At 43.1% G+C, this 27007-nt stretch overlaps 4 protein-coding genes across 6 annotated transcripts in view; 1 reads left to right on the forward strand and 3 right to left on the reverse strand.

Annotated features, from left to right (window-relative positions):
* Positions 1 to 13746, reverse strand: part of aven (apoptosis, caspase activation inhibitor) — a 30388-nt gene extending 16642 nt beyond the window's left edge. The window contains exons 1-2 of one of the 2 annotated variants that reach the window (XM_076756225.1): positions 13505 to 13746; positions 11317 to 11488 (exon numbers count right to left, since the gene is read on the reverse strand). In XM_076756225.1, the coding sequence (XP_076612340.1) occupies positions 11317 to 11488; positions 13505 to 13699 (367 nt within the window). In that variant the 5' untranslated portion in view covers positions 13700 to 13746. Of the gene's footprint in view, positions 1 to 691; positions 1059 to 11316; positions 11489 to 13504 lie in introns of those variants that run through there. The other variant, XM_076756226.1, reaches the window with a different exon arrangement.
* chrm5b (cholinergic receptor, muscarinic 5b) lies at positions 965 to 17731 on the forward strand. Of its 2 annotated transcripts, none has more exons than XM_076756223.1 (2): positions 965 to 1800; positions 14372 to 17731. In XM_076756223.1, exon 2 carries the CDS (start codon positions 14445 to 14447, stop codon positions 15978 to 15980), a length of 1536 nt encoding a protein of 511 aa, XP_076612338.1. In that variant the 5' UTR covers positions 965 to 1800; positions 14372 to 14444; the 3' UTR covers positions 15981 to 17731. The 2 variants fall into 2 exon arrangements, with proteins under 2 accessions (XP_076612338.1, XP_076612339.1); XM_076756224.1 differs by lacking the exon at positions 965 to 1800 and adding an exon at positions 2682 to 3191.
* A 642-nt stretch (positions 17732 to 18373) lies between these two features.
* Positions 18374 to 21484, reverse strand: emc7b (ER membrane protein complex subunit 7b). The gene is made up of 5 exons (XM_076756227.1): positions 21123 to 21484; positions 20055 to 20174; positions 19797 to 19935; positions 19559 to 19639; positions 18374 to 19244 (listed from the first exon to the last, which is right to left on the reverse strand). The coding sequence occupies exons 1-5, from the start codon at positions 21353 to 21355 to the stop codon at positions 19095 to 19097; spliced, it is 723 nt and encodes a 240-aa protein (XP_076612342.1). The 5' UTR covers positions 21356 to 21484; the 3' UTR covers positions 18374 to 19094.
* Positions 21485 to 22129: 645 nt separating this feature from the next.
* katnbl1 (katanin p80 subunit B-like 1) lies at positions 22130 to 26773 on the reverse strand. Its single transcript, XM_076755600.1, has 10 exons — positions 26635 to 26773; positions 25882 to 26020; positions 25698 to 25735; positions 25210 to 25492; positions 24961 to 25076; positions 24817 to 24867; positions 24579 to 24668; positions 24242 to 24346; positions 23373 to 23466; positions 22130 to 22745 (listed from the first exon to the last, which is right to left on the reverse strand). The coding sequence occupies exons 2-10, from the start codon at positions 25888 to 25890 to the stop codon at positions 22713 to 22715; spliced, it is 819 nt and encodes a 272-aa protein (XP_076611715.1). The 5' UTR covers positions 25891 to 26020; positions 26635 to 26773; the 3' UTR covers positions 22130 to 22712.
* Positions 26774 to 27007: the final 234 nt, after the last annotated feature.

Below are 27007 nucleotides of genomic sequence, written 5' to 3' on the forward strand. Positions count from 1 at the left end.
AAACACCTGAGGAACATACCAACGAATTCAGAATTTGACTTTCTTTTGATCGTCACAACAGAAGTCAGATACAGCTGATTTTAATCAAATTTTCCTGTTTAAGCAAATAAATATTTAAAGTCCATCTACTGGCATTGATCAAACCCAGGATGGATCTATGAATATGCGAACAGTCCCCGCCTCTATCTCCACCCACCCCTCCGGCACTCGCCTGCAGCTCAAGCGCACCTGCACACATCAGCTTTGCTAGCTACACAGTGGGAAGTGGTAATATTAGAGTAATTCAGAAAAAAGTTTTCGAACCAGAAACTGCTGCCGAAGAAGACAAAGAGACATCGATCATCAGTCTTTACGGAGGTAAACGTGTCAGTAAATATCCACATCGAGACTGTTGGCGTTATGTGTTCATGTTTAACTTTATATTATTAGAGGATTTCTAAGTTCCCAAATGATCATTGGCCTCAAAAATCGACTAAATTAACATTTTAGCCAATGAGAAAATAGCTTTCTGACCTCGCTCTTCAGCTACATCTGCAGCCAGAGGCTTATCTGAACAGGCAGCTTCGCACCAAAAGAAACCGAAAACACCCTGAAAAGCTTCAACCGTGCGGCAGACAGAGGCGTCGAGATTTCCTCGCAAACTGAAAGCGGTTTAAAAACTCCTCTAGTCACCACTTCAACAGTCACTCACCCTGCTTTAAAGAGGGCACACGGTCAAACTCATCGGGATCGGCCACGCCGCCCTGACGTGGGACGTGTGAGGCTGTTTGAGGAGCCCTCAGCTGTGTGAATGCATTTCCTCTGATGGAGACACACAGCTGGAAACGCTGCCGATGAAAAGGCAAACAGTCGGCCGCGTCTGAACCGCTGCTGACACCCACGTCGACTCCTCCTCCGGCTCCTCCCTGCTTCATCCTACTCCTCCACCTCCTCGCCTCTTCCTCCCTCCTCTTACATGTTGCTCAGTGCTCGGGATGAGGCTTCCGGCCATGTGGGAATTTCTCCTGACAGCAGCTCACGGTTGAATCTGCGTGTCGGCGAGGAAGCTGGCGCATCCGAGCGGCTCTATCAGAGGCGGCGAACAGAAGCCTGGCAGGAAGACAAAAAGTCCTTCAATCTGTGCAGCCTTGAGGATCGAAGGAGCTTTACTCCGCTTTTCCTCGCCAGTGGAGTTGCTCAAACTTTGCAGGAAGAGTGAGAAAGGGCGACTTTTGCCGCTTTCATCGACCCCTCGGAGGATGTCGAGCCCAGATTATCTTGGGTGAAAAGGGAAAAGCTTTGATGAGATCTTCTCCAGCAGGCGTTTCCAGTGATTCGCCCTTCTGTGAAAAAGGTCTGAACAGGACCGACGAGGCACCTAAGCCGCTCTGTCACACTGACGCTGAACAGCTGTTGCGCTCATCTCAGAAAAAGAAAGGACCGTTCAGGAGCTACAGAGTCCGACTGGACACGATGCTGAAAAAACTTGTTTGCATCATAAAAGCGCCTCGTACTTAGCAACTGAGGAGGATGCGAGACGGTGTGATGACCTACCTGTATTTGACAAGTGTGTTTTTCACCTCGTTGGAGAGAGGAGCGCAGAGGGAAAAAAGTCAGCCGGAGGGAACAGGGGAGGGGAGGCAGCGAGGGAAAGGCGTGAAGCAAAGGCTGTGAGAGGGAAACAGAGAGACGACGAACAGGAGCTGAGGAGGACACAGGGAGGAGAACCTGACTGAAGGAGCCGAGGCAAAACAGCGCGTCAAAGACCTCCCAAACGCCCCTTTAATGCTGGAGGATTGTGTTTTGTCAGAGCCATACGGGGTGAGTATGTATTCTGTTTGATGTGCCCATTATGGCAGCAAATTAAACAGATCAAAGCAGCAGCTGTCAAACACTCGCTGCTCGCTCAAATCAGAGCCCGAATTCTGACGTTAGTAATTTTTTATCGCTGAGCAGTGAATGCAGCGTGAGTGACTGTACTAAATGAATCATGGAACAAGTGCTGGGCTTCATCAGCTGTCAGCAGAGCTTTTATAGTTCAGACTCAGAGTGTGTGTGTGTGTGCGTGTGTGTGTGTGTGTGTGAGTGTGTGTGAGTGTGTGTGCGTGTTTCACTCAGGAGAAAGTGGGAGGTACAAGGAGTGAGATGATTTGATTCAAGGCATCATTAAAAACCATGGGGATGACGAGTCACATGACTGGCATCCCAACACTTGTGTCACTGTGTTCTCGGAGGCAGAAACGCGACGGAGTTTCAGAAGTGAACCAGGACGAGCGATCAGTTATCAATAAAGATCAATAGGCAGCTGTTAACCGATGTAAGATTTCAAGCAGAAAAGGTGAAAAATTCACTCGTTCAAGCTTGTTGAATGTTACGATTTGATGCAGATGACAAGTAATTTCATGTCATTCATTTATTTATTTTTTCCATTAATCGACTGGTCCGAAAAACATCTTAGAGTGACGGAAAATATCGAGCAGAAGAAGAAGGAGGGCGAAATTTTGGCATTTCTGAGAAACGACTTGACAGCTGCAGATGAAGTTAGTTCCACTTGAATAATTGAAGAATTTCGGATGGTAAACTGAACAAAAGGAATTTAAAGACATCAACTTTGACCATTTTCCGAAATCTTGTCAATCAAAAACAATTGATTGTTTAATTGAGAAAATAAACAGCACAATAATCAATAATGGAGATAACGGTCAGTTGCTGTGATTTTGATGCTGGAATAACTGATTGAAGTTATTTTTCAAGTTGTTTTATGATTGCAAACTGAATTTTTGGGGGCTTTTGGATTGTTGTGTTAAGCAATCTGAAGATCCTCACATTTAATTAACTTAATTGATTAACTGAGGAGCAGTTAACAGATACTGGAAGCGCCTGCAGGCCTGAAGTGAACCCTCGTATGTTAACACTGAAACGATGGCAGAGGCATTTGAGGATGAAAGTGGGTAGACTGCTCTGTGGGATGAGCTCGGTGAAGTGTCTATGATCCACCTGCTGCTTTATTTGGCCTCACACCATCCTCCACTGGCTTAATCATGATCAACAATGGCAGGGAAAGGAGCCGAGCACCTGTTAATGCTCCGTTTCCTCTTTCTGCCGCGCAGACGGTACACGACCAGCCTCATTCCTCTGCTTTGACGCCAGCCTCCTCCAGCCGAGATGGCTAATCAAGTATCCATAAGGACACCGGAACATATAAATTAATGGTATGATTGGGACTATTCATCTCAGTTAGGAGAACGTCTTTGTGTTTGTCTATCTAGTTAGCTGAATCACTGAAGCTCTAATGCGATTTCCTTTTGTCTCATTATGATTGAGCCTTGATAGGTGCCCATTAGCGGCCTCGGTCAACTACGGCTGCGGGGGAGGAGGATTGATCCTCGTGTTAATGTGTACAGATAGATGACCGTGTTAGGATGTAAATAACTGCCCTGCGACGACCCCCCCCCCCCCCCGTCATATAGGCACAAGGACACACACACACACACAGCAAGAGGAGTGCACCATGTGTGCATTACCCATAGCAACAGCACAATCAACCCCCAACAATGCAAGGACTGAGACGAGACCTGACAGAATAAAATCACCTTCGGGTTACAAAACCATCTGCAGCTATTCATTCCTTGAGGCGTCATAGCAACTTGATGTTTTAATTCATTCAGCGCGGCCGCCATTCACCGAAATTCCACTCTGCTTTGTGACTACTGAAGTTTTCAAGGCGATGAAAGTCTCTGGGCACAAAGGCCTTTCTAAACTGAAATATTTCAGGTATCGAAAGCTCCAAGGTTTCATCCTTGAGAAATAAATTCAGCCTGGACGTCACGAAGAAGGTCTGCGGCGTCCTGGCCTCCCGACGCCGTGGATTCTGAGCGCCGACCGCGACAGAAGATGTAATCAGTGTCAATCAAAGCACATGAATGCTAAAAGCACTTGGGATGTTTGGACAAGCTGTGGGGTGACGTAACACCCGTCCAGGAGGCCACGAAAAGCCAGAAATCAACATGACCTTCAATTCAAATCAAACAATCTGTTTACACAATTTCCCTGTCAGGCTCCATTTTTCCTAATCACAGCGAGTACAGTCGAGCTTCAATAGAGCTTTCGCAAATAGAAAGTCGGCCACTGAATGTCCTCACCGCTCAATTATAAACCTTTAAAGAGACATGCAGGGCGAATTCACAGAGAGGGCAGGAGTCTGCATGTTACCGTACGGTGTGAATTAAAAGACACTCAGCGAAGACGAGACTTTAACGCTCTTTGTGGGAAAACCGAGTCACTGCAGCAGCAAATGCATTTCAGCACGTTAAACAGAAGAAATGGTGAAAGTGAAACATAAACAAACTGAGGTTACATAAAATGAGATTATATAAACAACAGTGACAGGTTCTGCATCAGAACGTGTTCAGAAGAATGAGAAGTCTGCACTGAAATGATAGAATACTTTATATTGTAGTGCCAGTGGTGGAAGAAGTACTCAAACTAGCAGTACCGCAGTGTAGAAATACTCTGTTACAAGTAATAGTCAAAACTTCAATTGAGCACAATGAAACTAAGTCAGTTAGCATCAGAACATGCTTAAAAGTACTATAGGTAAAAGTACTATTATGCAAAATGTCCCATTTTTTGTATAACATATATTATATAGTTGGATTATGATGATAAACATGGAGCTAATTTTAATTACTTAATTAAAGTTTTGTCTTATTTTAGACTTTTATAAATCATCATCATTAATCCAAATCTGTAAAGTAACTAGTGACTAAATTTGTCGAATAAATGTAGCGGAGTAAAAGTACAATGTTAGCCTGAGATTTAGAGCAGCAGAAGTATAAAGTAGCATCGACGTAGTAATGAATGAAGCAACAGCAGCAGAATATACAAGAACAAAGGAAAAATGGTCACGTGACAGGAAAAACAAGAATACACAACATTTCCTCACGTTTGAATTCTGCCCATTTTAGATAAAGTTAATCAGCAGATTTCAACTGATTTCATCCCATTTATCAATATTCCCAATTTAGAATTACATCATTTCAACAATCTGACCCCAAATTCAGGAAGAAGCTGTTCTGCTGCTTTCAATCGCAGCAGTTGATGTACGAGCACTTCTGATCATGTTAGAGTCGCAGTCTTTAAATGAAAGTGTTGAATATGAGATGAGGCTTTTTTAACAGCTTTGTTTATGTTCTTCCCGCCTGCCGCCGAGCCAGAAAATCACTGCCTCTCTCCATCTGTTACGCCTGGCACCGGACATGTGAAGCTACAGTAAATCTTGCCAGTCAAAAGCGAACTCAAAAATGTTCTCCGTGTCACAGCAGACTGATAATCTGCACTCCAATTTTCCACTTTGTTCCACTGTGCTGAGAGCGAAGCTGTCGGTCCTACTACAGAGTGAAAATCAGTGTGGCAACAGCTGAATTGTCGTTTTTGTGAGCTTAAAACGAGCTCTTTATCCACAGAGTCCACCATGTTTCTACAGGAGCCCAGAATGGACAAACCAAACACTTAGAAAACGCCCTTTTAGCAGCTGTTGTTGGTTCTCCTGTACGCTTGGAAAGAAGGAATCCAATTGGTTGCAATCTGCAACATGACCACTAGATGCCACTAAATCCTTCACGCTGGCCCTTTAAGGCTGAAGCTAATGATTCATTTCATTATGGATTAATGGCAGTTTCCGATTAATACGTTAATTATTGATCTGCAAAATGTCAGGAAATAGTGAAAAATGTGCGTCACAATTTCCCAAAGTGCAACTTCACGTGTTTGAACTCCTTTTTTGGAATCCAAAACCCAAAGATATTGAGTTTACCCCCATTGAAAACAAAGAAAAGCCTCAAATTCAAACATCTGAGAAGCTGGAACAAGTTATTTTTTGTCATTTGATGTAATTATCCGTCAAGCTGACGACTGGTTTCAGCTCTTCAGACCTTCTTTAAAAGTCACACAGTCTCCCTTTAAGAAAACTTGACGCTTTCTGCCCCTTAATGTCAGAAACAAAACAGTCGCTGCCCACTCACATATATATTTATACAGCCTTGTTTTCGGCTGTTCCCGTGCGCTCTGACAGCTCTCACCTGAAACATTATCAGAAAGCGTCTTCTAATAACAGGCAGCTTGCTTGTAGTGAGATAATGACTTTGATAGAAGGAGAGTTTATCTCTTTGATTAAAATGCTGTGAAATGAGCCTGTAACCTCACGGCCGTCCACCGCCTCCGACACGCCGTCGGTAGAGCTCCGCGCTCCGACTCTCTGCTCTGGGATTTTGAGTCTCGTAAGAATTGCCGCTCCAGGCCATTTCTATCCTGAAATACATAACATCTGCACATACTTCTGACCTGTACATCCTGCCCAGTCAAACAAAACAAACACAATGCTCCAACCCTTCGACACCGCGGACGCAAACAGTGATGGTGATATAAGAAGGACTCTATAATAACTTGAACAAAGAGGTAAAGGGAGGTTTCTGTGGCGAATTCCTGATTTCAAGGCAACCTTAATTGGCCAGAAAAACGACTCTTGAAAGCATCGCCTCCCACGTACAATTAAGTATCCTCTAGAGAGCGGCAGCCTCTTGCTGTACGGCATGACTAATCTGACAATGTGGGCAAAACACAGAGAGAGTCAAACAACTCACAGGAGAACCTTTGGCATTTACGCTACAAGAGAAGAGAGACTCGCCGCTGCAACACTCTCTAACTCTCTAATGGCGTGAGAAAAAAAAACAACAAGCCTATGAAAACAGTTAGCAGCTTAAACACTCATCCTGATTTAAAAACGGCCTCGTAACCTCCTCCAAAAACACAAGCAAGTCAAAATCCTGCACAGATTGTTGAGTGCCAGCTCCCGGATTTTCAGCTAAAATCAAACTTGGCCGTTCAAAGAAGTCTGAGCCTTCATGCTGAATAACAAACAGACATTATCAGCAAGGGCTTAATAGCATGAGCTTTGGTCCACATGTGTCCTGTTTGACTGGGGTTTTCAGAGGTAAAACAGACATTTTAAGACTTGTACGTACGTATTTAGTTTGATTTTAAATATCTTGTAAATATTTTCATTTAAAGCCAGAAATTGCAGTAATTTCGTAAACCCAAGCCTCGAAAAAAAAACAATTAAAGTTGCATTAATTGTTGGGTTTTTTCCCCTTTCAGTGGGAAATTTAACAAGCTGACAACACAACAATGATGTACAATGGCGAAAAAAGCTAGCTAACGTTTGCCTATTTACACATAAGGCTGAAACAGCGCAACATTAGCATGTAACTTCAGTTGTGTTTATCACCAGTATTCACTCCCAATATTCCAAATCCCAATGGAAGTACTGGGCTGTTAAAGAGCTAAATGCTCCTCTATGTTCACCAGATAGTCGCTGACCTTAGCTGCTGTTTGACATTGGATGGGGAGCTCACGGGGGTTGTGGCTGAAAATATAACCCTGATAAGAGCTGTGAGACTGAACTTAACAGTAAAGCTGTGAGCCATAAAACCAAAGCAAAGAGCTAAAAAATCACTAAAATGCTCCATAGATCTGAGGGCAGCTGCCCAGTCGACTGATAACTCTGGTTTGTCAATACGAGCGACCACATTACAATCATTAGACCTGTCGTACGTGACAAAATATGGCTTAATGCAGCTTTAATCCATTATGAATCTCTCATCTTCAACCCACAACAGGCCTTTAAGAGAACTACATTACCAAACCATAAATGGATGAGCAGAAAAAAATCATTTACATACTTTCCAGCTCATTTCTATGCTTTTGTTGGAGAAAAGGAAACTAAGTCCCATCAGCAGGACATTAAATCACAGCTTGATGTCGGTCAGTTAAGACGAGGCCAATGTGTTGGTGTGACCCTGGTTTGAATAACAGCCTCGTAATGAGATTTAGGAAATGTAAGCACTCGATCATGTGAAGCCAAACATTTCTAAAGTACAACGCGTGTTAATACAGTTAAGTGCTTTATTATCTGCTGCAGTATGTTATGAAATCTGCATTTATACTTCTTCATCAGGATGTTTGAGCATTCCTGCCATTATCACTGCAGCATAGTCACCGACCCACGTCTAATTATTCATGCAAATATGCCCCAAATTTAATGTTTTCAGCCTCTCAAGTACAAATATTTCCTGCTTTTCTGTATTTCATGTTATTGTAAATTGACAATTTGGGGTTTTGGACTAAACAAGTGATTTAAAGACATCATGTTGGGACATTTTATCATTTTCCTGACATTTTATAGACCAAATTATCCTTAAACCGCCATGAATACTTCAGATTTTTACAACAGGAAATGCAAAGCTTCGTATGTCACATGGTACGCAGCCTGATGTTGTTAATAGATGGTATCGATTACTGATCAGCAGCAATCAGCTGCTCATATCTTAAACTCAAGAAGCTGCAAAACACACACCAACTATAATCGAAGAGTACCTCCACCTGGTCTAATCTCTGTTTTCCTTCATAGTCTGTTTGTAGTCTGAATGGTATTGACCAATCGTGTTTGAGCAGGCTTTGATTGCATGCAGGCAAACAGTCCGCGTTGAGAACAAAAGAGGCGGGAATGTAATCTAAATGCAATCTCTGAACCCATCAACTAAATTCGGATGAAAATTTAGCTTTTCATTAGTGACTTGAGAAAGAACCTGATCCCGGTTACACAACAGGAAGTCTTGGCCCAGATATCCATTATCTGGATATGAGCTGGCTACACAGGAAGCCCAGAATTATTGGCTGTTGCCCCCAGAGGTTAAATTGATAGCCGATGGATTCCAAGATTGCACAGAGTCTAATAATCCCACTTGGACTCCCGCTGCTGGTGACAGCATGCTTCTCCCACACTGCGGGTTGCTGTGATGTGGTGTGGTACAATAGTGCCTGCTTATGATTACAAATCAACACGGGGGGTGGGGGTGGGGGGGGGTGAGGCAAAGATACCGAGCGAGGTGGAAGGGACAGGAGCATGCTTACCACCGCCTCTCCGCTAACCAACACGGTCAACAGCTGGAGCCGCAGCAGGACTGTGACCCGCAGCTCATGGGGTTAATAAACGTACTTTAAAACCCTCAGCAGCCGATGCTCCCCAGAGTCCCACCTCTGATAAACATGTCTGTAGATTCAGTGTGACTTACACTTCACAGGAATATCACCACCTCCGATGTACATCTCAAATGAACGGCCGTAACTCCAGAAATCAAAGAAAAAAAGACGAACTTTACAACCCCACGACTTTCAAAAAGGAAAACCATGAATATTAGCATTTTGCATGTTGTGCTATAAATACTTGTTGATACTGCTAAGGCTCAGGGTGTCCAGTCAGCCGCTCTCCTCTGTCATTTGCATACAGTCGTTTCCCCTGCAGTGAAATCCTGCACACACAGTATCGGACTTTAAAAGCACCTGTTCTGTACCTTTCAACCCACAGAGGCCAGTGAAACTAAGTTTTTGCTCCTTCCAGTGAATCTAGAGCTACTCTTCTGCTAGACAGCCACAAGCCACAGCGATATAAAACACTCATCGGCTAAATTACTGCACGCCTGGGAGCTGCTAAAATGAGACTTAGCCTGTTTCCCTGTCTGTCATCTTTAAAAATAAATTTTTTGGCAAAACTGTCAGCAGAGTTTGACGGCTGACCCTCTGCTCTATTTAACACAACTTGAGCTAAATGAGCTAAATGTGACAGTCCCACATTGGGCTTGTTATCTGGGAATCAGACCTAAATATGAAGAAATCTCTCTCCGCTCCAGTAAGACGGCACTGAGCTTTCTTACTCATGTTCCTTTGGGGAAAGAAGTATCGAGCGAAACAGGGATGAAACTGTTAATAGCCCAGGGAGCCAAACACCAACCACTGAGGCTGAAATTAGCAAACAGAGACAAAGAAGGGTCGTCTGCGCAGCCATCTGACAGCACAGTCCATACTGAGCAATTAAAGATTAAGACAGCGTTTCCTTTTCAACTAATTAGGATACAGAGACAACATCGGAAAAGTGCAATTGGACTCGGTGGAGTATTTGACACAGAGTGAACGTCCATGCAATTATCAGAGAAAGGCTAATTTGTGCAAAGTGAAGCAAGCTCTCAGAGCAAACTGTCCAAAAATTCTGTATCCAGTAAAATAAGAAGTCCAGAATGCTGTAAGAACCCACTGAAAGCTGTTCTATCATTTCCGATTAGCCAGCAACGCGCTAATCATTCCTCTTTTTCTCTGCTACACCTCCAGTAAGCATGCACAGGTGGACGACATGGTTTCAAAACAGCCGCTGCACTTTGACCTTGTGATTGACGGCTCACTTGACCCATTAGGATCTTCCATGTCACATCCACAGCCAACAACAGCCCACCAGAGTCTGCGCTGGAAACAAGTGCCTGTCCCTCTTCTTTCGTGTGAAGATCGAGCCAATTACATGTGATTGTGAAGATGACTGGCGCTTCATACAGCCAATGAAATTCCAGAAAAGAAGATATACTGCTTCAGGGCTAACTTAGAGTCAAATCAGGGGATACTACACAGGGTTTGAAACAATAAAGATAATAAATAGCCTTAATCTAAACATACTTAGCATGAACATATTTATAGATAAATATACATATAGATTGCCTAAATACTTAATACATAAATACAGATATTTATCTATGTAAACACAGTACAAGCCCTGTTTTTGGTGAACGCCTAGACGTACCGTTAGAGACATACATGCAAAATATTCAGTTTCTGTGTTATTGTTGCCAGTTTTATTCAACTAGAGGAAGGCTTCATGTTACGGTCCCATTGTGTTTTCCAGCTAACAAGGCCCAGATATCATCATCTGCAGGCGTCTATTTGCAAAAAAAAATATATTCAGGTGGATTAAAAACCTTCTACTTGAGTGTGTTCAAACTTCTATGAGTCAATGCCAGCAGCGCTTACAGTGACTCTGACCGCTGGGGATAAAACTTAGAGTTTTACATTTCAAAAGAGACCGAACCATGAAGAATGGCTTTCAATTTACCTTGGGTACGTCTGTATAATGTACGGGAACGGTAAGAAAACCATAAACCCCAAACCCCCAGAGTAAGGCCATAGTGCTGTGTGAGATAGAGACAGGCAGTGCAGAGGCAGACAGGAAATAAGGAAAGAGAGAAGGGTATGACATTCAACAGCTGGAATCGAACCAGCCATGCTGTATGTACTGGAACCATTCGGCACTCCAGTGACTAATAAAGAGGCAAAAACTAAGCATTATGGTGACATTTCAGTGTTCTGGGAGCTTCGGGTGTCTGACCTGTCTCTCCTGCTGAGAGCTGCAGGTGTGGTTGACAAAACAAACACAAGCTCCTCACACTTTTTGTTTCCTACCTGCTGACTCCAGCAGGACGTGGTAGTCTGCTCCCCTCTGAGTGGGTGTCTCATCGTCAGGCTCCTGTCTCTCAGACTCCTCATAACGGGCCCAGTTTGACTCCAGCTTCCTCCTGGAGAACACCTCCATCCTGTCATCTTCCTCCTGAAAGGCGTCCCCGTCATCTTGATCCTAAGAGGGAACATGGTGGGACACTCAGTGAGTCATGTGTGAATCGAGTGACATTAAAGTGATGCCTGGAGTGCTTTTCATGTGGCACATCTGGAGTTTTAAGTATGACTCACACAAACCAGAGTGTGTGTGTGTGTGTGTGTGTGTGTGTGTGTGTCAGATCAAGACTAAAAGCTAAAGTCTTCAAGTTAGTTTTAAACGGCCAAAGAGCAGAAAACGTGCTGTCACAGAGAGAATCAAGACACTCAATTGCGCACAAGAAAAGTGATGTAAGCAGATGTGTGATAAACGGAGAGAGAGAAGTTCAAACCCTGCCTACACCGACGTCGAGCAGGGAGTTTCAGACGCTGTTAGACGGCCCGACAACCACTTTATTTTGTCGGCCTTTGACTTTAATCCACTTAACTCCACTACGCTAATTTCACCAATTTACATGGAGCTTCACCAAGTCGAACACCAGGTAATAAAACTGAACATTTTAAGACAAAAACAAGCTTAAAGTACCTTGCATCCATTACTCAATTTTCATTTAAAATCAAGATGTTGGGGTGGAACACAAGGAGAGGACGAAGATCAAAAAGCCTTTACCTGCATTCAAACTGAGAGATTAATGCTGTAGAGCTGAAACCACGGTCAATTAATTTATCAACCGATATTCAAATAACCATTTGATGAACTTTTAAAGCAGAATTAGCGTGTTCCACCTCCTTAAGTGTGAGAATTTGCTGCTTTTCTCTGTTTACATGATCGTAAAATTTCATGACATACACACTAAACCGGCTTTGACATGACACAGTTTGGTACAATTCAGCTGGTTTCACAACAGATCATGTCAAAAAGTGACTTCTTTGCATGATTTGTACACACTAAAGTCTTTTCCATGACAAAAATGAGACTTCCACTGACAACGACGGCGCTCCATGAGGTGTAACTGAAAGTGCATTTTGTAAAGCGGTCATTAACACATAGCTCTCATTCATGATCGGTAGCTAAGCTTAACAACAGAGTCAAGGTAAACGACACGTCACACTGTATGACAAAGAGCTGACACAACACAACTCATTAAATTTGTCTGAGTCATAGATTTCTTCCACCATTGAAACAGAGCTGCACAAACCTTCAGTAATGTTGTCATGGAAATATTCAGGACAACGTGTGGTTTTGCTCAGTTTTTCTGGTCCCTTGTCAAAACTCACAAACACATAATATTATCATCAAAGGCCCCATGGTAGCTGTGGATGCACCAAAGGAGATTTGTATGATTGCAATCAAGGAGCCCCTGTGTACCAAAGGAGATTTGTATGATTGCAATCACAGAGCCCCTATTGTTCCCCCTCCAATTCTGCAGTTACCATGGCGGAAGCATCGACTGACAGAGCATCCCAGTGGAAACCAAGCCGAACTCTCTGGTGTCATATCCGGAGCCTAGATCATGCAATGATAATACTGAAGTGCTGTGGAAGTGCTTGATCACTATGACGATGCATCAAAAACGCTTCATCTCAGTCTAACTCTACTCATGCTGACAGGATGTCACTGTGTGCATTATGCATGTGCAGCAGACACATGTGGATGCGATCACGCTAACACACACCCAGCAGTCAGCCACTGTGTATGCGGTCCTGCAGCTACTGAGGCTGAGTGAAAATCACAACTCTGCAACAGCTGCAGAGGCTGTGCTTTCATTGTGTGGAAAAAAAAACGTCACATAACGGCAAGCGTGTTGACGTCATAGCATCTCACGCCCCTAAATTGGTATTGATGTTATTTACGAAGCGTAACTTTATTTAAACTATACGTCAAAGTTTTCGTATTTTGATCATGGAAGTTACACTGAATTTAGTGTTAATTAAGCCGAATTGAGGACGAGGTCCTACTAAAAGTGTACAACATCGCCCAAGAGCTGTGTGTGTTTTCTTAGTGACGCAAATATAAAATGACCATTTTTTCAATGGGGTTTGGTAGAGTGGATTAACGGGGCCGCCTGGGGAACGCCAACTTTCCACGCGCTCTCACCCGGTGATGGAACTCCGCTGTATGGCCGCTTCCTCCGCGTCCACGACCGCGGTAGTGGTCTCTTTTCCCCCGGCCACGGTGGTGGCCTCCTCTCCCTCTGCCCCGGTGTTCACCGCCAAAGCTGTCGCCGTCGTTACCACCTCGGCCACCTCTTTTCCAGCTGCCGCCTCTGCCTCTGCTCGGTCTTCCCTCCATTGCTGTCAACTGTGACCGGACAGTTTAGCATGTAACACCTGTGTCTTGAACGGAATGAGTGTTACATTGAATGGTGCCCCACGACAAAATGGCGTCTGATGGTTCCGGATCCATTTGGACAAAAATAAGCCATGTCATGCTTATGCGTGAACCAATTAGAAACAAAACAATCAGTTTTACTTTACAAAATGTAATGTCAACATTTTAAGATTTTTATTATATATATTATTATTTGATATAGTAATTCACGACATATGACTTACACCATAGCCCAATACAAAGTCTGTTCTGATGAAAAAAAAAAAAAAAAAAAAAAACTATATATATAATCAGTCAAATTTCAATAGTTCTATGGAATTTTGTTCTACTGAATACAAAATTCAGTGAATAATGTAAAAATCGCAAATAACTCTCAAGATTTGTTTCTGTAGTAGAAGATGAAATAGCTGTATTATACATGTGATGCTCCAAACATGTTGACTGAGGACTTAAACACATTTCAATAAACTGAATATTACAACTACCTCTACACTAATAGTAGTGTGTTTGACAGCATGTTTTGTGACCCCCTTGAAAACCAGAGGACATATCTACAGCGGTTCATTCTGGTATGATAGGAAATTGACATAAATAATGATGCGCAACTCATGACTGTTTTTCTTTTAATTTCAGGAAAGCTCTTAATGGAGCCACAAACGAGCACCTCTGTCTGACCTGTGAACAGTAACACAGATAACACAGCACCATGGGCGTAGATCCTCCAAACAGCACTTTTGCCAACACGTCGCATGTCCCGGCTGCGCCTCACAGCCTTTGGGAGGCTATAACCATCGCTACAGTGTCGGCCATTGTCAGCTTGATAACTATTGTCGGTAACGTGCTGGTCCTGCTGTCCTTCAAAGTCAACAGCCAGCTGAAGACTGTAAACAACTATTACCTGCTGAGTTTGGCTTTCGCTGACCTCATCATAGGTGTGCTGTCCATGAACTTATATACCACGTATATCCTGATGGGCTACTGGTCCTTGGGAAACCTCGCATGTGATCTCTGGCTAGCAGTGGATTACGTAGCCAGCAATGCTTCAGTTATGAACTTACTCGTCATCAGCTTTGACAGGTACTTCTCCATCACAAGGCCGCTGACTTACAGGGCTAAAAGGACTCCAAAGAGAGCTGCCATCATGATAGGTCTTGCATGGCTGGTGTCTTTTGTCCTCTGGGCGCCGCCCATTCTGTGCTGGCAGTACTTTGTAGGAGAGCGAAAAGTGCTTCCTGACCAGTGCCAGATCCAGTTTTTGACAGAGCCTGTGATCACATTTGGGACAGCCATTGCTGCTTTCTACATCCCTGTCTCTGTCATGACCATCCTCTACTGTCGGATCTACAAGGAGACGCAGAAACGGACCAAAGATCTGGCAGAGCTGCAAGGACTCGCAACAGAAAACGTTCCAGAGGGGACTAAACCACAGAAAACCATCATTCATTCTTGCTTTCATTTCACCAGAGAGAGGAGAGACCGGAGCCAGGCCTCCTGGTCCTCATCGAACCAAAGTAATGCCACTAAAACTACCACTAGATCAGATGACGCATGGGTGAAAGCGGATCAGATCACTTCTTTTAACAGCTACACCTCCTCTGATGAGGAGGAGCATCATGTGTCGATAGATACCCCACAGGGATCTTTCAAAGAGCAAGGTAGTGGGCAAAGTAATAAGAATGGGCAGGTGACTGATTATACAGAAGATCGGTACTTTTCCACTCCTGAAAAGAAGAACAGCAAAAAGCACATCTCTTATAAGTTCAAACCTGGCTCAAAGGGTAAAAATGGCAATCCCACAATTGCAACACCGTGCGCGGCCGACGCAGAGCAGCCCGCCAAAAACGCCTCCCCTTCCTCCTCCACCACCTCCAAACCCATGGACCCGGCCCTGAAGAACCAGATCACCAAGAGGAAGAGGAACGTGCTGGTGAAGGAGAAGAAAGCAGCCCAGACACTCAGTGCCATCCTCCTGGCCTTCATCCTCACGTGGACGCCGTACAACATCATGGTCCTCATCTCCACTTTCTGTGCCAACTGCATCCCCACGTCCCTGTGGCACCTGGGCTACTGGCTCTGCTACGTCAACAGCACCATCAACCCCATGTGCTACGCCCTCTGCAACAAGACCTTTCAGAAGACCTTCCGCATGCTCCTGCTCTGCCAGTGGAGGAGGAGGCGGAGAGGCGAGGACAAGCTGTACTGGTGTGGACAAAACCAAAATGTCAACAATAAAATGACTTGATGTGGAACTTTAATACAAGAGCAAACTTGCTACTTTTACCCACATGTGGATTTTCTTGATATATACCGTAGTCAGTGGTCATCTTCAGCATGAAGTGCTGCATGTGATTTTTGTGTTAAAGTGCAAAATGTTGGTGGAAAGTGAGCTGAGCCTGACGCAGCGCTTAAACTGCTGTTCCAGATTCTTACAGGAAGACACCTTGTGAGGGTGGCGACACATTCTGACAAAGGTTAAAGGTTAAAGGATGGGTTCAGATAAGTCCATCTTAAAGAGGAGCTTCACTGATTTTATACCTCAAAGTCGATACAGGTCTTGGGGGATTACGAACGCATCTGAAAAGAGTTGCATGAAGTCTTTTGTGGCTCCAGAGGGAGCCGAAGTCTGATAAACTGACTCAAGTGATGTCATCTGAGTCAGCTCACTCAAGCGACGTCATTTGAGTCAGCGTCAGTTGCTTGAGGCTAGCAGCTCCAGGCTACATTAGCCGCTGCTAGCATAACACACCTGAACCTTCATCTGAACTGTCAACAATTGGGTTGCATTGTGGGTAATGTAGGCAGCATGTTTTGATGAGGAAGGAGAATGTCTGCAGTACAGCGAGCTTTGACTGAAATTCATTTGTGTGGATTTCGTCCCCAATTTCTTACACTGGAGTCACACTGTGAAGGAGTCACTTCAGGGCCAGTGTGTACAGGAGGAATAATTACAGGAACTAGAGACAACATACTTTAATGGATGTGCTGTATGAGCATGTGAGCATAAAGTCTGAACCTATCCTTAAACCTCATAATCCTCCTTTATTCTATTGCTCACCTGCACTGTATATAAAGGAAATATTCTAGACTTACACATTTCAAAGTAATTTATAGTATAAAGATCATATTCACTGATTTTACACCTCACACATGGTAAATATAAACTGTAAGTGTATATCAGTGTTTAGTGAATGTTTCCTCTTTTGTTTTCTATCTTAGCTCCTGTAGTCGACATCTGATCTCGTGCTCAAGGGCTAATCTGTAAATTTCTGTGCATTTCCAGCTGCATTAGTTTCACAGGTGTAACAAGATATAAGAGATTGTTTATGGTTCACACACTCTATTCCTGTCGATATTCACATTACTTTAAAAAAAGAGAAAAAAAACAGACACATTTGAAGTAACCTCTCTCTGACGGATGAGTGACGCTGTTGTAAATTATTGCACTCGTGTCTTTTAATGATGTAGTGTCAGACGTTATCTCTCTAAACTCTGTGCCTTTTGTTCTGCTCAGAGGCAAAAGTGCTTTGTGGGTGAATCTGTGCTCTTTGTCTGTCTGTGCAGTTCTCTGTGTACTAAAATGAACAGTGAAATACAAACTCAAAGGCAGAATTACACTTTTCTGTCAACATTTTCAACATCAAGTGTGTTGAATCTGATCTGATTCACTTGTACACTGTTTTTTCTTTTGTTTGAGAAATCATTACCTGCTCCAACATTTGAGTATTAAAACTAATGTGTCATGGATGACATGACGACTGTTGCAGAACGATCAGCAGAGGTCGCCAAAGGTCAGGTTTGTGCAGACGTTCTGCACTAAAACCATCTGACGCAACTCAGCTATTAAAGGATGAGTCTGGTGATATTTTTCTTATTGCCTAGGCATCAAAAGACCAAAACCAACAATGAACCGATCCGACTGAAAAGTATTGTTTCCACTGTTGTCCAAAACTACGCAAAAACCCACATGGTTCCACTGGGTGATGTGTTCCTTTACTACTATCAGCATGGATACAGCAGTTTTGGTCTTCTCGTAAGATGTGTTCACCATTAGAAAACCATAAAGATGATCACCAGCCTCACGCCTCCAAGCAGCGGTGCACAAACTTCCCACGTTACGGCTGAGACGCTGATCTGTTAAATTCAGCCTAACGAGCTGCAGCGCGCTGACTTAACCAGCACCTGTAGGTTTTTCTGGATGTCTGCGCTCAGACTGGCGGGATAATGTCTGAGCAAATCAACCGAGAAGTGATTTCTCAGATAGTCTGAAGGATTTTTAGAGGCCTGAATGAGTCGAACATCCTTCTTATCCTGTAATCACCTTCAGATTTGGGAACCACTGACTTTAAGCATCAAAAGTTCATTCTGAACCTCTGACATAGCAACATAAAAAATAAATAAATCCCAACTTCATGTCCTCTTACTAGCTTTTTTCTGAGATTTCAGCTGTATCACACGGTTTTGATGGAGTCTGCTCAGTCATTGTGGAGGTTAATCTACTTCACCTCCATCACAACTGAACAAGCACCCTTTGCTAATGAAGACCATGTGATATGGCTGAAAGCTCTGAAAAGGCTAAAAACTAGACCTTGAGTTGGTTGTGTCGTCCTGTGTTGTTACTGAAGAATCATTCGTCACTTATCACAAACACATTTTATTGGGACTTTACTGTCCGCTTTATTAAAAGTAAAGTCAGTTACACTCTAGAGCTCTTGAAAGCAACCACACAGCTCTTTCATCCCGCGCACCGCCAATGATTATCATTTTAATTTATACACCTTAGGCACGTAAATGTACAGCGTGTGAATTCTGGCCATACAGTACGCCACACAGTAATTGAAAAAAACTGAGAAGGCCATGTGTTCACTCTCAAACAGACAAGATGATCTGAAATAAAAACACACTTGTTATATACCATTGCAATTTATTTATCTAAGCTTTTAGTTAAATAAGAATTTATCAGTCTTAAAATTCAATCCATCTTCATTCACAGTCGTATTACTGAACTTGACAAAACAAGAAAATCTCTGTATATATGTTCTCTTTCAGGTAGTGGAATTAGCAGCAGTGGACAAACGCACACCGGAGGGTTAGCACAGAAAAGATGAAGTGTAGTCGAGCCACGTGTTGAAAGTATAGAGCAAATGAAGGGGCTTTGCGGGGGTTAAGAAATTTCTATCAGTGCAGTATGAAAAAAAAAATCTTATTTTTTTCTTAGTTCCCAATAGCATATAGGAAATCAATTTATCAACAAAGAAATCTGTACAATAGACCCAGAGGGAAAAAATGACACTTAAAAATCTTGCTTCCATGGCATAACTCAAGCTCCGTGAGGCAGACTGAGGGGACGTGTGCAGTACTACCTCCTCTTGGCAGCTGGCCTGGTGCCCTTGCTGCTGCCGCCTGCCTTGCTGGAGCCCTTGGAGCCAGAGAAGAACTTGGTCACGAGCTCGGAGACGTCTGGAAGCTCGGGGTTGGGGCTCAGCATGTGCATGGACTGCTCTATTTCCTGTAAAGACGGCAGTGATGGAAAACTGAAGGCTGGGGACAAGCTCTGGAAACCCTCACTGATTGATTTCTCACAGTTATGATGTCCTCACACACAGTCAGGCACAGACCGGGTACCATGAATTCAAAGCATTTCTGTGACTGCTGACATTACAAACCCTATTCTCTCAGGAACCTGCACTATCTGGTTCCACTAATAAATAAATAATTATCAAACTGACCAGAATGTATCCAATACAATTCAGAGAAACTGCATAATGAACTCGATGTATATACCATATTTCTGAAATAACACTTGAAGCTATTATTGATTACCTTTCTCATCTCTGGGTCATTGGTGTTGACCACCTTGGGCAGCAGAACAATGATCAGCAGCGGCAGAACCATCATCATAACCTACAGGAGCAACAAAGACTCATTTAAACAACAGAACCAGAAGATCAAGGACTACTTTTGTCCCATCATCCTGCATTTTCTGGCCCCAATGACCTAAATCTAAACTAATTTCATACATATTCTGCAAATTCAGTGCAACATCGTGTGTTTTCTTTACCATTGGGTTCATGAGGAAGTCCGTCCAGCCCCAGGTTTCTCTCTTCATGAAGTAGCTGTGAGTGCCAGAAGCCCTGATTTGAAGAGGATATGGCTGGCGAATTACTTCTGAAGTCTTGATGTAGTTCACAAGACGCGCCCTGTGAAACAACACACGGTTACTTTAGTGGGTCAGAGCTGCCTCTGGAATATAAGGCTGATGCACTCAGCATGAAAGATCTGAGCGTGTGGTGTTAGTCTTCTCACTCATGGATCGTACCTCATTTTGCCCTTGGATGTGATGTCAACGCGCACTGGTTCAAATCTGTAATTAGGAGTGACGACTTCCACGACGTAGGATCCCGAGGGGACGTCATTCACAGCAAAACTCCCATCAGTTCTGTGACAAGAGAGTGTAACAACATGAGGGTTCAGGAGGCAGAGGTGGTGATCTGACTCCATACTGGAGGCTGCAGTTTGTGGCGTTATTCAACTAAATTATATTGTGAAAAGTGTCTTTTCACAATATCAGTCATGTAATATCAGTGGGGGTAGATGAAATATTAGAAACATCTCTCAGTAAAACACAGTGTAATTGTTCCATGTTAAATGGCCTTAAATTCATACTTGTCTGTCAGACAATAACAGGCTGTATGAAACTAAAACACAGTGAATGTTTCTTGAGTGGGAGGTCTCCGATTTAAATGTACAACTAATGATTATCTTCACTGTTGATTAATCTGCCCATTAGTTTCTTGATCAATCGATTCGTTTTTTGGTCTATAAAATGTCAGAAAATGTTTCCCAGAGCCAAAGATGACGTCCTCAAAAGTCTTGTTTTGTCCACAAACAGAAGATAAGACATTCAGTTTACTGCCATAGAGGAGTGAAGAAACCAGAAAATGTTCACATTTAAGAAACTGGAATCTGAGAATTTTCACCTCTTTTCTGAAATAAAAAAAATCCATAAATATTCATTTAGTTGATCGATTAATCTCTACTATACATCAGCTGTTAGACTGCAGCCGCACACTCGTCTCTTGTGACCGAGGTTTGTTTTGGTTACAGCTCCTGAGAGAGAAAAGGCCTGTCTGAGCTCACACTGAGAACAAAGTTCACTGACGGGTGAGCAATAATGAATTCACGTTAACCAGGTTGTTGTCTCGGTTGGTATTAAGCTGTAAATTAGCCAGGACGGTTAAGACCTGCCATCTGACAACAGCAGCTGCCGTGCGGTTTCCAGCAGTAACACGACACACAACCGTTTAAGCTAGCTGGTTATGCTAATGCTACATAGCCTCGCTAACAGGCTAGCTAGCTAACGGGTGTAACTGTGGCAGTTTCTTACCTCAAAAATCCCACATATTCTTCACCTTCCACTAGAATCCTGGCCGAGGAGACCCAATCTTGTGTTTTCAAGCCCGGAACTATCGCTCTCCCCTCGATTTTGAACCGATCTCCGTTCGTCTGTGTCGGTACACCTGCGCCAGGCCCTGTCTCCATGTCCGTGAAACACCACGCCACGGCGAGCGCAGCCTGCACGAGAAGCCATACAAGCGCTATTCTTTCCCTGCGCAGCATAATGTCCGTCCGAGTCAAATTAAAACGAGCTCTAACTGTATGTGCGTCAACATGTATTCACGAGCAGTCCGGAGAAGAAGCGGAAGACTCGGCGCATCAGCTGTCTCTGCGGAAAATGACGTCACTTTCAAAAAACCTTTATTGTACTAACCGACAATGACAGCTCACAGTCAGATGTACAGTACTGTCTGAGGAAATTAACGTTTTAAATACAATTCACAGATGCTAGCTCATACTATATTTGAAAATTAAGATCACAAAAGTAGTTTATTGCAAATTTGATTTTAACTGGATTTATTCTAAATTTAAAAAATGCAGTTTTCCTCATAATCAATATCTGCTTTTCCTTCAAGACTTCTCATACTGGATAAACTCTATAAGAATATACTCATTTGTTACAATGAATAGTTTTTAGTTTCCATTGTTTTACTGTATTTTGTCTCCATCGCTCTTGTCCTATTCAACGGTTCTACCTCCCATCGACACCGTTTTAACACTTTTGCTCAGATGAACAGAAATGGAAACTTATTTAGATTTTTGTGCACCAACAGCAAACAAGACAAGCTGACAAACTTGTTTGACCGCTCTGGATGACTTATTAAACAAGATTAGGAGGGACTCACAATTATGTATGTTTACTTAAATACTTTGTTATGCCAAAATTTCCTAATATCGAAACAATTCTGCTGAAGCTCATTTCTCCTGCGATGTCACAGCTTGTTCTTACTGTACCTTTTCTGCATACACAAACAATAAAAACAACATAGAAGATCATGAGTTTTCTCAAATTTATTTAAAAAGAAGATTAAAAGAATCACTTATTTTTACATTATACAGTCAAACGTCATATGAAGAGGCGAAAAACAAAAACAAAACAGGAGGAGCTCCAATAATTTAAGACTGTTGCAGATTCAAGTTCCTGATTCTGGTGGATCCAGGTGCAGAACATCAAAACGGCGGCGCATTCATTACAATCCACAAGTGCATTTGCATTGAATGGAGAAGAGCGGTGTAGTGAGAGACAAAGAGCTTGGCACTTCATAGAGCGACGTTACACCCAGTCTCATGGAGGTCCACTAAATATACCATTTCACAAGACGGTCCACTTCAATGTGAAGCAGTCATTTGCTGTGTGTGTTTTTTTCCTTTTGAAGGGAGGCTCTCTCAGCCCTCCTCAAGAGTCTCCAGCTCGAACCGAGGGAGTTGTCTGAATTGTCAAGTTCAGTCCCAGTAAGAGGTCTGAGCTGAAGTGGCAGAGTGAATCAGTCCATTCCTCTGGCGTTGTCATTGTCAGCTCCATACACAGCCATGATCCGGCAGTAGTGGTCACATCCTCAGAGTGCTACAGTGACAGCCGTCAGGGCAGCTGAGATAGATAAGCCTCGATGGCCTGCGGCATGAAGTGGAGATTACATTAGTGGTTGACAGTGAAACCCTCAGCAAACATTAAAATAATGTTTGTTTTACATATTATCAACCCAGTCCCATTATACACATCACAACAACCTGGACTACTATGTAAAATACTGACTGTAAAAGGGGGATGCCAGTGAATTATTTCCTTTCAGAACATGTCGTGGAATGACTCTTTAATGGTTCGATGCTGTGGAACCACTGAACAGGATGTGAAGATGGAAACAAATGAACCACAACCCAAATACAGACTCTCAACTCATATTACAAAAGCTCACGGTGGACATGAGTTGTTTTTAGGATGGGAGTGGTTGGCTACGTCCACCCAAAATCAACAGAGGGTGGAAACACAGAAGGAGCACCTGTGTGTATGTTTGTGACACAGTGATCATTCCAAAACATTTACGGGCAGCACCTTTGATTTCACGACACCTTCAAACAAGTAACCAGACAAAACTTGAACACTAAACGTCTGAATAATCCATATTTTCAAAGGGCTATTAAATGCATTTTCTGCAGTGCCATTTGCCAGTCCTGACAAATCTCTAAAGCTACTGCATCATTAAAAAAAACCCCCTGATAATTATGGTAACTTGTGTCTCACCTTTGCCAGTTCTCCTGTAGATCCTGGAATCAAACATAACCGGGCTCCTTCTTTCCACAAGTCCTTCAGCCGCTGCTTCATGACTTCAATATTCCTGCCATCAACACACAAACATTATTATTTCAACATGTGGTGAGTGCACACAGGACCGCCAGTCAGTGACCGCAGGAACACCTTCTCTCCACAGAAAGGAGCATGATGAGCTTTTCACACCACTTCTTGAAAACATTGCTTTAGAAACTCAAAAAGTTCCTGGTGGACAATCAGCTCGAATTAGAAAACCCTGTGAGACACATGTTTTAGTTAATGAATATCTGCTACTGTTTGAGTCAGTGTTTGAGACTTTTTTTTTTTTTTACATCCACAGCAGGTCTGTCATTTTTAGGGCAAGGCCACTTTGGACTTTGATAAACAGAAATTTATTGGGGCAAGTAGATCATGAAGGACAAAACCAAAGGTGCAGTAACACTAAATGACGACTGAACGTGAATGAAGACAGAATAGTTTCCAACCACCAATCGGGAGTCTGTGTTCTGAAAAACAGTAACGAGTTTATTAAAACTGTGACCTGAATGTTTGACTTTTCCGTAAAGTGCTGTCTGACTGATTTTCTAAAATGTGAACAGCTCAATATATTCATTGTTTTTATATTTTAATGATAAAATGAAGCCTATAAACGAGATAAGAGAGATCAAAATTAATCTGGACAAGTTTCAACACTCATGCAGCTGCTAGCATTTGAGTTCATGAGAGAAGTGAAACAAATTAATATTAAATCAAAGTGTAGCATCAGAGAAAATCATACGCATCCACTGAATGCATCGATCATGAGGTCACTGTTAGGTTTTCTGTCAGCATGCACTGCCCACCTGTCGTCCTTCTGACCGTCCTGCAGTCTTTTCTCATTCTTAGAGAGTTCTGGCCACCACTTCCTGATGACGGATTGAACCCAGTGTAAACCCACCATTAAGTGTCTGTTGAAGAAAAAACAAGTTAAAGCAGACAACTTTGCCAAATCATGCTGTCAAAGATGGAAATTCTGTGTCACCCTGGTCATAAGATACAAGCGTAAAGGCATGTCATCACTAATCAAAGAGGCTTCATCCGTTCATTACAAACAGCAAATCCAAACACCTACAACTCAGCTCTCCTAGATAGATAGTCAAAGAGAGATAAACACCTCTCCTCTTCCTCAGTGACACTTACTCTTCGTATTTGCTGGCGAGAATGACTTTCACTTGGGGCAAGAGGTCAACACAGCAGCCCAGTGACAAACACGGTGCTTCAGTTTGAAGGCTGAAACAAACACAGTGAAACGAAGTGGGCTCAAACGATCTTTGCTGCACATTTTTCACCACTTCACGGCATTTTACAGCCTCTCAGATTCACTAAAAGGAAAACAGACGGCTTCATCAAAAATACAAAGCACCCAGCTGAGACTCACTTGTTTGTTAAGACAGGTAAGCAGTCAAGCAGCACTCCTGTGTCTTGAATTCTGAGAAAGCAAAAAATTATTAAAGATGAAGCATCTCATGTAACTGAGGAATTAAAAACTATCAAAATGTAGTATTAGCTGTCACCCTTCTACCTTATTAGATAGGCCACTAATTCACTGGCGTTTCTTCGCCATAGTGTCTGGGCTACTTTTAGTCGTAGATTCCTTCCAAAAAGGACCTGAGTCATCGCTTCATGGTCCTTTGATAGCTGTGTGAACAGACAAACAATGCACAAAGGGAATTCAGTCAGTACCACGGTTGCAACTTGATCAGTCCCAAGAAAGTATTACAATAAAGTAGTTTTTACCCTAACAGAGCAGTAGTTAAACTGTGACTATCACCTCAGTAAAGTCGCTGTACTTGGAGCTGGCCCCTGCCATCTTGGAGGCCTCTGCAGAGTTCACAGGGAGCCCGCAGTTGTCATTGCAGTGCATGCCCCGCACATCATCAGAGCACGTCAGCTCATTTTCTTTGTTGGCCATGCCGCGGTCACGGACACGGACTACATCTGATGTTTTGCGGTGCAGCTTTAAGCCCACCTCCACCACTGGACAACCCTTCCTCTTGAAAGATGACGGTCGCTTCGCTTTGCCTGGGCTGTGCACTCCGTAGTGGACTTGAAATCTGCAAGAGGAAAGTTAACATGAACCAGCCGCAAATCGACACGGAGCTTGTGCTGTAAAACCATAAAATTCAAAGCCACAGACACAGTGATGGTGATGGAAAAGTGCCTTAATGATCCAGTGACTGATAGAGATGATCTGTGGGAAGTGGATAGCGAGTGAGTGATCATAAATAGATGAACCCCGCAGACAGGGATCAGACTCACCTTTCTTTATCTAAATCTTCCTTATTTCTAATATCCACCTAAAACAAAAGGATAAGGGATGAGGCCACTACTACAGTCTCTACTACAAGACCACTGAACTGTACTTCACAGTCACCAGGATTTGAGAGACAACTGGACGATTATTTGCACAATAAGCCATGTTATTTGCTTTCATGTCACATACCTGCTTCATGTTCTTTTCAGCAGAAAGGTGCAGGCGGGATCGCTGAATGCCATTGGATTTATTCCCGTTGACGTAAAAGACTTCCTGTTGCCAGACATGCCAACCAGCTCATGCTTACCAGCTGCCACAATAAGGGAAACTGTTGGGACAATTGTGGGACAATTGTGGAACAATCACTGGTGAATCTACCTCAGTTTCAGGAGTCAAAGTCACTTCTCGTGGCCTAACAAATGACAGGTTAGCTTGCTATATACAGCATGTGCTCTAAGATGCAGCAGTGTCAGTATGAAAAAAAGCCTAAAAGACTAAAGGCAAACATTCAAATGAGATAAACACAACAAAAGTGCTGCATTTGAGTTGCAAAGGCGTTGGCTACCGCGATACAAACATTACCATTAGCTAGGTGAGCTTCAACAAGTACAAATGTCACTATGTGGGGATTAAAGTTAAGGTAGCGTTCTTTCTGTCTGGCCACAAATAAGACAGTCGATGTTTGGAGGAAAGCAACGCTGCATTTAGTTACGTCCCTAAGCTAAAAGTTAGCTCATGTTCCTAGCTAGCGTACAATCGCCGTTAGCTTTAACTGTTAGCCTTTAGCTCAACTATCAAGGATACACGGAGACGTTGAAAGTAACTATCTGGGCCGCTATGGCGAGCAAGCTAGTTAGCCTTCCAACTCAGGGAACATATGGCTTCAGAAATGGCAGTTCAGAAATTATTGACATCATTTAAACAGTAAAATTAAACACCAACCGATTCATTTTGTCACGGGTCATGAGGTCCTCTCGGGTGTGTAAATCCAAAAGGCGAAAAACTGGTTAAACTTATGAGCAACTCTTCCCTGTGCAGGCTTGCTAGCGTTTCACAGGTCTGCCATTCAAATGAATACACCGCCGGTGAGAGGGGATTGTGGGATTGATTTTGGCGAGAAAAAGATGGTGATTTAGCGACGCCTGGTGGACATTTCGAAACAAGTTTAAATCCCTGCGCGCCATGGCGCCACCCAGTGCCGTGCAGAAAGACTGCTTCGTCGACCTCAAGAAGAAGAAGAAGAAGAAGAAGAAGAAGAAGAAGAAGAACTTAATCAGACATGCCCAGGGGAGACAGAAGTACTCAGCTGTATATT

This window comes from Chaetodon auriga, chromosome 18 (genome assembly GCF_051107435.1).
Source record: "Chaetodon auriga isolate fChaAug3 chromosome 18, fChaAug3.hap1, whole genome shotgun sequence".
Taxonomy (NCBI): Eukaryota; Metazoa; Chordata; class Actinopteri; order Chaetodontiformes; family Chaetodontidae; genus Chaetodon; species Chaetodon auriga.